At 29.2% G+C, this 10,470-nt stretch overlaps 1 protein-coding gene across 1 annotated transcript; it reads right to left on the bottom strand.

The window, feature by feature from the left end:
• Window positions 1-4,118: 4,118 nt before the first annotated feature.
• LOC106292646 (cyclin-dependent protein kinase inhibitor SMR1-like) lies at window positions 4,119-4,873 on the bottom strand. Its single transcript, XM_013728275.1, has one exon. It carries the CDS (start codon window positions 4,843-4,845, stop codon window positions 4,315-4,317), a length of 531 nt encoding a protein of 176 aa, XP_013583729.1. The 5' UTR covers window positions 4,846-4,873; the 3' UTR covers window positions 4,119-4,314.
• Between the last annotated feature and the right edge of the window lie 5,597 nt (window positions 4,874-10,470).

Raw genomic sequence — 10,470 nt, 5'->3', positions numbered from 1 at the left:
GCGTATAATTAATATAGCTCCATATCTATTTTTCTCACTTGCATTATTGCCCTCGATGATACATTCACTGAGTCCCTTGGATTTCAGGATGATCCTAGCATCAAGTGCCCATTGCAAGTAATTATCTCCAGAGAGATTTAGGGCAGCAAAATCTAAGTTGTTGATTTTCGACATCTGAAATCATATATTTCATTCTTAGGATTTATAATGTTCTTATAATGCATACAAGACAATCAGATATATAATGCAAATTGGTCACACAACCAAACGAAGATGATGCATTTAGTTTATACGATTATGAATGCATGATATGCTAACAAGCCGCACGGCCAAACAATCCGAACATGCATAATGCAAGACAAGCCGCACGGCCAAGGGTATGAACAATCTTGGCAATCGGTTTCTATATGATCTTAATGCAATCGGTTATTCATCTTAACAAGAACGATTCTAAGTGATCATGAAACCTCAATAAAACAATCAAGCAATGCATCAAGGGGTTTAGTTACTATCAACCTAACGATCATATTCAATGAGATTAATGCAATTAGGGTTTCAATATGAACAAGCCGGTCGGTTTCAAGTTTTAAACAAGATGGGAACTAATCAACTTAGGCGATTTCTATCGCAAGATAACATTCAATTAGTTCATCAATTCAATCAACCAAATTAAAGTATGAGATTAATCAATCCTAGCAATCGGTTCTATGTGATGATAACCAGATTCAAAACATTCAATCATATAAACAATCAAATCAAATTTCGATTATGGTTTGCATGGTATGCATGCGGCTAGGCTTTAGGGAATTAGGGTTTCGATTTTAATCAAGCAATAAGATTCAATTTAGGTTATTAGGGATTGGATCTATTGCCTTAGGGTTTGGTTCTTAGGTTTTAGTTTTACCAAAACCTCAAGTCGGGTTGAATGGACCACCGAATAGAGAATAACGCGAGCTGATCGTTGCTGTCGGGTCGCGAACAGGTTGCTGTCTGTCGCGAACGGATTGAAGCTGAGACGAGTCGCGAACGGGAGCAAGCAGCTATCGGGTCGTGAACGTACTGGCTATCGAACGGTATCGGGTCACGTCGAGCAGGTTGAGATCGTGTCTCGCGAACAGGCTGAAGTCGCGAACTGAGTAGCGGACTGAGGTCGCGTGCTGAGATCGGGAACGCCTTGAGTATGGGGTTTTAGGTTCTTGATCAGATTAGGGTTCGTCGTCGGGTTTAGGGTTTATCACCGGGGTGAGATTAGGGTTTTAGGGTTCGGACTTTAGCTTAGGGTTTAAAGCGTAATCGTGCTGATAACGTGTTGTAAAACAAGAGAATAGAATCTGTATGTTTATATATCTATTCATAAACATAAGGAGCCCTTTATATATAGGGAATTACACCGTCATAGAATAATGGAAAGACTAGAGAAAAGAAATACAAAATATGGAAAGAGTACAAATCATAAACTAATAAGAAAAATGGAAACTAGGGTTTCTCTCTCCAGCCACCGGCTCTCTCTCTCTAGGGCGCGACGAATGTAAGCTCTCTCTTACATGCGACATGATGATACCGTTACGGTATGTTTTGTTATAAGAGACAATATGGTATACACACACTTGATTTTTCCTACTGAATAAGAGAAGAACTCAATCATGAAGAAGTAAAAAAGAGTAGCTTGTGTTCTAAGACAGTTCACTTGTTGGTTGCGTAGACATGGCTCCTCCTTCGTCACAGGACCGTATCATTACACTATATTTAATTCTCATTCAATTATATTGGTCTAATAAATAACCCCATTATTTCCATTTTTGTCGCAGGGACATGTAATTACTCTATACAGTATTTAATTTTCATTTAATTTTGTTGGTCCGGTGAAGTGGTGAGTAATCTTCTTGTTTTTGTCCGCCAGTTAGATAATTTTAAATTGTTGCTTCTCAAAGGAGAAAAAAAAACAATTGTCGAAAGAGACACAACACGCATACAAACAATTTAATTTTCTGGAATCACAATTCAATTTGTTTTCTTGTTCTGTTATATCATAAATACACGTAAGTGAAATATTCAAACCTAATTCAATTTATTTTCAAACTAAATGTCTCTTATATATTAATTGAAGATCATTTAAAAAGTTATAATTGTACTAAAACAAGACCATGTTTAGGTGTCACTTAATTAAGATGTCATTTTAACTTACGTGGCAGCTTGAGAATCAATTAAAAAAATGTTGGTCTAAATCCAATTACTAGAAACATTATATTAACTCAAAATATAAGAAATGTGTATTCTTTCCTTAAATAAAAGCTACGGAATTACCTAATATGATTAACATATATATGACAATTAATGACTATGAATATTAAAGATTTGATAATAATTTTAAATACTTCTTCATTTTTTTTAATTTTATATTATTAAAAAAATAAACAATCACATTAACTATATAATAAAAGAAATTAGATTTTTATTTATATTTTATATTTTGAATTTTTTAAAATGACTTTAAATAACAAAAATGAGGAAACCTTATATGTTATATTTTTCTTATATGTTAGCTTTTTTCTTATATGTTATATTTTTAATTTTTTAAAACGACTTTAAATTATTAAGTTTTTCTTAAGCATACGACTAAAAGCATTAAAATGACATGTATTAATTCGATGGTTGATCTGAAACCTTTCAAAATCATATAGAAGAAGATACATGTCAAATAATTCAACTGTGGAAATAATACTATTTATTTTTTTTAAGAATGTGTTTAGTAAAAAAAATAAAGTTTTTGTGTCATAATTTGTTTAATGTCAATTCTGGTCAATCCTTGATATATTAATTATAATTTAGTTCCACAAGTTTTAATAAAAATTGATCCGGTTCATCTAAAAAAAATTATATAATAACAACAAAGAACATTGTATATGTATAAATAAAATGATCAAATATATATAAAAAATAATCGATAATATATACAACAAAGTCGTCTAAAAAGATTCAAGTGATTATGGTTTAGTAACAACCGATCGATGTATTTTACGTATGTAAATTTTACATATTAGCATATGCATAATTTCTGGTCCAGCAATTAAATTATCTGAATTCATTTCAATAATGATCTTTTCTAAATACAATGTGATTATTTTGAAGATAGTAAAGAATTGAACGACGGGTATCAACTTCGAACTTTGAAATCTTTAGAATATTTTCGATAGTATTATTCAATACAAAAACGATTTGCATAGTAACTACAGATCCCAAAGTTACGTACGTATGTCGCTCTACCGGCCGGTCAAAATGTCAGAAACAAGCATGAAATTCAGATCAGCAAATTTGATATTAATATTACTGAGCTAACTATATATATACATGTGCATGTTTTTTTACTGAGCTAGTATTAAAACATTACTACTTTTACAAAAAAAAAAAAAAACTACTTTGAAATAGGTATTTGTATCGTCGTCAAAAAAAAAAAAAGAAGGTATTTGTATCACTACATGTGCATGATATTTACATTTGTAGAAGAAGAAAAGATAGTTGCATAGATCAAGGCTTCATTATCTCCGCGTTGTTGTTGCTTTCACAACGTAGGACACGCAACTGATACATCTTCTACCAAATTAGCACCTAATACTTTTAAACGCCATTAGCATTTTTTGATAACAAAATTAACTGATATCATTGATACTTGTATATTATTACAAAAATATTTCTATTAATGAAAATGAAATTCTGCAGTTAACTTTACTGTAGCTTGTTCAACTGATTGTAAATTTCGAAAGGGACCATTATTGATAATAGCTTATAAAACATATATTTGAAAAAAAAAATGGCGTCTACGGCTTCAATGTATGTGAACTATAGCAGAATCATTGCATTTAATTTCCCTTAGTCGGTTGCATAAATGCAGTGGTTTCATACTTAAACGTCGATGTACCACCTATAGGCTCATTAAGCTAACATGATATCACAGATTCACAGTAAGTAACTTAATACAGTACGTGGATAAAACAGTTTTATCTACTTGGACATATAGTGAAATTACAAAACTTTTCCACGCATGACGCTGGATCATAAATAACTCGATCTTGTCTCTTAGAAATGACATAAATATCCCAATTATTATTAGAAAACTTGGCAATTGGAATTAAATTTCATTTATTACGGAATTTACAACAACGACCCCTCCATGCGGAATTAATATGCGGCTACAGAAAATTATCCATCCATTTTGAAAATTAAAAATACTTATAATAAGGTTTTTAATTTATACTATATGAGAGTTCACAATATTTCCAGTAAAACTGTAGAAAATGTAAATCTTGAACTAAAGGCTCATCTTCGCGCACAATAAAGATAACGTCTCCGCCGTTTAGCCGTCGTTGACGTGTCACTATAGACAGAGGAGAAGAAACGGTCAATCTCTTCCTTGTTCATGATAATCTCAGGAGTTGACACTAAGAGCTTCCTCTTACACGATCTGATCATCAGAGCCGCTGTTGGCGACGGTTTTGAAGGCAGTGCACGAGGTTTTCGCGGCGGGGGAGGTGGAGAATCGTGGACAGAAGGAATCTTGTGTTCTTGAGATGTGGGTGTGCTGCAGCTAAAGACCTCGTCGTTATCACCATCGCCGTCTTTGTTGTCTTTAGAGGTTTTAGATGGGATCTTGATGGTTGCTGGGAAGTTGAATTGGGACAGATCTTGTAATAACTCAAGATCATCCATGTCTGTAAATGTGTGCTTATGTTCGGAAAACCTTTTTTGTGTGGATGTAGAAAACTTGTTGGATGTAGAGGGGCTTGTTATATGTGTTTGTGTCTTTGCATACATGTATATGCACACATGCGTGAAGTTAGAATGTCGCATTTAGAAATGAGAGTTACTTTTTGACATGATTGTGGAAAAAAAAAAGAATGGAGATAAGAAATGTAAATATATATATAGGAAGGAGAATGAAAGTAATTTCCGAATTTGGAAAAATATAGTATTACTAGGGAAGGGATGATGATAAATTACTTGTATAGTTGTTTTTTTTTTAACGACATATAATTGTATTTGTATGCATGTACAACTGGAGCACATGTGCTCACCGTTTTGATAGAGTTTACCTAATTTCTGAATAATAACTTTTATAAAACGAGGTTTTAATGGAGCACTGCAGTTAAATACGTGGGGATAATATAAATTAAATATATTATTTTTGAAAAATATATATAGTGAGGGCGTCTTAAAGACAAAGAGTTTGTATACTCTCCAATCTCTATGATTTTATCAATAAAACGAATTCGATGTAGTGATTGCCACAATAAAAGAATTATAAGGTAGCCAAAATTAATCTGAAAAATGAACTACTAAAGAGTTATTTTCAGTGTTATGCTAGTATATATGTAAAACCGGTCGACAAAATTTTTTTGGATTACTGAACGTAGTAAATTTACTGTCGGACAAGAATGTAATCCACGTGAATGAAAAAGAATGCGGGATTGGGGTGTGTCCAACCCAAAGTGGTATAGCATCGAACGCATAGATAAGCATTGTTGATGCTAATGGTCTTAGTTCACGCTCAAGACATTAGATCATGTGATGAGACTGTATCTAATGTTACAATTTGCCTTTTTTTTTTTTTTTTATGGTGCGTAAGGTAGGGTAGTTTTAAGATGAATGAAAATACTAGCAATGATTTGGGATAACCTTCTTTATATATACTATGAATGGAACCCCCGCGATGTCGCGGAGGAAATCAATAATAATAATTATATATACAAATGTTTAGAATATAAAATAATAGTATATATATAGAAGTGAACATTTACAAATATTCTATAATTAATATACTTAAAATAAAAATATAATTTTTGAAAAAATATTTTTAATTTATTAAAATAATTAAATATAAAGTTATTATAAGAAAAAGCAATCTCTTAAATCTATTTTGGCTTAATATTCCTAATATATATATATTAGCAAACGAAAAGTTTTTACAAAAGTGGTATAACTCTTCTAAACATTTTTTTGTAATGTTGAATTGTAGAAAGCAGTATAATATATAAAAATGATTTAAGAGATGAAATTTTAAAATATATATTATTAGATTATTTAAAACAATTTAGATGACTTAAAACAATTTATACTTAAATACCAAAAATGTATGGTGAAAAAAACCACTAATCATAGTTGTGTGTTTTTATTTTCTTTTATCTTTTAGAATAAAATGAGTAAATTTGAGAAATTTAGGAATTATCTAATCATTAAGCGAGATAAAATAGGTTATTTTGATGTGATTTTTGAAAATGAACTATGTGTGTTGTTATGTTTGCTCACGATTTTTTTTTTTAAACTTATTTTGCAGTGAACTAATAATATGATTGATAAATTACCAATTGATATGGTGTCTCCCAAAGTGATGTTTTTTCATTGTATCTTGCCACTCTTCATCTCCTTCTAATAAATCTTTTGCAACACATGCTTCTAAAAGAACAGTAAATTTACCATCAAAATATTTTCTTAATTTTTAAAGTTGTCACATAATTGTTTAGCATTTGAAGATCAAATAACTTTTTTGAAAGGAGTATTTTGATTCTTGTTAAATTTTGAGTTACACAAAATATATTTGTAGGATAAGATAACCAAATACAAAAAAATACGAATAGAGTTTTCAAGGTTTATACGTGTTTTTCCAAAGATTGTTTATGATCTTTTGGGATAGTGAATCTCTCTCTCTCTCTCTCTCTTATTTTATCTGTTTCTTTTCTTTTCTTTTGATGTTTCTTGTTATTGCTTTTTTCATTCCTCACAACTATATATATAGATCAAAGATTGCAATGGTTAACCACCAAAGATTACAATGGTTGATCACCAAAGGTTGTAATTATTCATTTAAAAATTGCAAATGTTCATCCCAACAATTGCAAAGATTCATTTAAATGGTTGCAATGATTCATTTAAATCTCTAACATAAAATTATATATATGAAAATAAAAAATACAATTTAAAAAACAAAAGAAAATATAAGCGATGTCTAATAGGTGAAATAAAATAAATATCTACAATAAACAAGAAGAATTATAATAACAAAGAAATAAACAGTTATAAAGCAGTTTAAATGAAAAGGTACTATAAATATAATTGAAAATCAATTAAATAAAAAGAGATATAATTTTAAAAAATAAAAGCAGTTATAAATGAAAAGGTATCATAAACTGTTATGGAAAATGTATAATGAACAGTTATGAACAAAATTCTAATGAAAAGACATATCCCAAAATCAAATAAAAAAAGGTTGTATACATAAACGTTTATATAAACTAAATTGGGATATATTATTCGTGGGTTGGTTGGTTTGTTTTACAATAGCAACAATGACAAGAATGACACAACAATAACATGAAACGGATATAAACAATTTTGTACGTATGAAAGACAAACCTTTTCATCTAGTATAAGAAAAAATTGAGACTAATGATTTCATTATTTCGTTTTGGATTTTTAGCTAACCAAACACGTAAAACTCTTCCTACTATTTTTTGTTTATAACGTTCCATTTGAATATCTTCTAAAAATTTGTAACCAAGTAGCTGCATAGAACTTTTTTTTCCACCATTTTATTAGCTCGATAAGTGAAAATTTTATTTTGAGAAATGCATGTCAGAGACTATTTAGAGATTTTAAAAATCTATTTGAATAGTCACAACTATTCAATTTGAATAGTCACATTCTTCCAATTTAAAGGTAGTTATTTTCAAAAGATACTTATAAGAATAGTCACAACTTTTCACTTTTTAAAAGATATTTATATGAATTTTCAGAAAAGACACAACCTTCCAACATTGAACTTTTAGAAAAGACAACATTTTTGACATCTTCTAGGAAGGGCAAAACTTTTTAATTTATAAAAGACACAACCTTTTAACATAGAACTTTTAGAAAAGACACAATTTTTTGACATAAGACACAACTTTTCAACATAAGTGGGATTCACAACCTTTTGAATTAATTGGGATTGCTATTATTAGTAGATATGGCCATAAATTTTGTTCTAATGTAATTTTTTGGAATCTCCTATATATTAAAAGAAGAGCATTACAACTTATGAGGTAGCAATGTGTCATCACCACAATGATTCTTAGAATCCTTAGAGAAATATGTTGGTCCATCTAAATATATAATAAGTTTTTATTAAACTAACCATAAATTAATTATTAATATTTTTAATTCTTTCCTTAAATAAAAATTACGGAATTTCCTAATGTTGGTAAAGTGTATATGACAATTAATTATTTCAAATAATAAAGATTTGATATGATTTGATACAAATTAATGCACCCTCTATCCTTTTTGTTTAACTTTAAGTTATTAAAATAAATTAAAAAATCACATTAAACATATAATAAAACTTTAGATTTTTATTATATATTATATTTTAAATTTCTTTTAAAGTCTCACATTAAAATTTTATGATCCATGGTTTAATTTTTTTATGACAAAAAATAATTACAAAATCATATAATTAGAAAGTCAAATTACTAAAACTTTTAAACATCGCACAATGAAAATTTTGTTATCAATGATTTTAAAGTTTTTATTATAAAAATATACAAATCATCAAAAAAACAAATGAATAAAATACATTATTTAACATATATCAAGATTAAAAATATACTATGTATCTATGTATATATGTATATATGTATATATTATTTAAACTTAATTATATACAATATAAAATATAAAAGGTAATTGTTTGGATTAAAAAAAAAATTTACGTATTCGCACCAATTTAATTATATAAGTAATAGTTATTGACTTTTTATATATCCAATATATATATATATATATATTATTTTATAATATAAAACTGAACATATAATATATAAAAATAATTTAAATATACAATGTTCATCCCGCGCAAGGCGCAAGTCTTAACCTAGTACTAGTAATAATTTCGTAATTTTTTGATAAAAAAACTTGAAATTCTGGGAACACTGGGTTTTTTTTTTTGCAAATATACAAGAGACAAATTAAACTTAAATTTTGGAAGCGCAGTAATTAGCGGGCCACGGCAAATGAAACAAACGCAAATGGTGTTCTTGTACATCTAAAGACGTGTGGGTTATCGTCTCAACAACAACACTAAAGTCTGTACGTATGTACAGAAACTTTTACTTGATAAAAAGAACTGTAACGACCATCAAAATAATAGTAATACAATCTTGTAACTACAGGTAAAGTACATTTGCATATATACAAATTCTAGATCAACGTCTTATCTTAGATCTCAAACATAAAGTTTGGTTAAATATGTCTTGTAACTATTACAATCTAAAGACATGGCATGTGTTTAGATCTAAACTCTTGTTCATGCATCATTATATATAAGTAAACAACTGGTTGCAAACAGTTTTTGTAATTTTTATATCTATCAACTAAATGTCCAATATGAGAAGCTGTATAGTTTTTATGTGACATTATGATTCCAAGATATACGATGGACCCACAACGTTTTACACGCCGAGATTAATAATATGAAAATACACTACCTTACATTACATGCCATATAACAATTATTAGGCTGTAACACGAGTTTGCTACTAGCCTCTATTTATGATTATGATTCAACTTCTACTAGTGGTTGCATTTTGGTCGATTTAGCTTTAGTTTATATTTTGCTACCTGGACTTCTTTTTTCTTTTGTCATCATTATGCTATGTCGTATTTGAAGTTAGATTCGATCTCTCTGTACATATACACTAGCTGCGCTGCGTGATGTACAACATGTATATATAAAAATTACAAATGATGTGTAGATATACGGCAACGTATGACAATTTTTGGACATGCCACGTATCGGAGTGCATGTGGTGATGATATAGAGTAGATCTGTGGAAGCAAGTCAGTAGTAATATCCAAATAAGAAAGTACAGAAGTAGAAAGATCTAAATGATCTCTCGCAGGAAATCTCGATCTCTTGTCCTTGCTTTTATTTACTTTTTGTTTTTGTCAACCTTTTTTTTTTTACTCCATTCTTTTCTCTTGGTAATTGTAAACTTCTTATTTTGGTTTATAGACATTGACACGTTTTTGGTTTGGTTTAGGTACAAAGGGAGGTATGGACACAGAGAGATGTATTAGGATAAGCCGATGTTATTTGTGAGGCCATGAGACCATACAATCACAATCAAACAATCTGTAGCATTTATAATAGACTTTTTCTTGGGTTCACCCTCTAGGATGAATCTTTAGGTTCACCAACCAATAGAAAATTGTCCTTTTAGATCTAGTATCTTTTAATTAAGGAAACAAAATAACTTGCCAAATTATATTATGCTTTTAAAATAAAAAATAAAAAATTAAATAAATAAAAATAACAATAGTTCTAAAAAAAGATTATTTAAAAAAATATTTATTTTTAAGATTTAGAGTTTAGTGTTTAGTGTTTAAGATTTATAATTTAGAATTTATCCAAATGTTTAGTGTTTTTCCAAGGGTTTAGGG

The sequence above is a fragment of the Brassica oleracea genome, chromosome C5 (assembly GCF_000695525.1).
Source record: "Brassica oleracea var. oleracea cultivar TO1000 chromosome C5, BOL, whole genome shotgun sequence".
NCBI classification, from domain to species: domain Eukaryota; kingdom Viridiplantae; phylum Streptophyta; class Magnoliopsida; order Brassicales; family Brassicaceae; genus Brassica; species Brassica oleracea.
This window is presented reverse-complemented; position numbering and strand designations above follow the sequence as displayed.

Bases quoted from the DNA above. Each gene is read 5' to 3' on its own strand.
- LOC106292646 (XM_013728275.1), bottom strand. From the start codon at position 4,845: ATGCGACATTCTAACTTCACGCATGTGTGCATATACATGTATGCAAAG.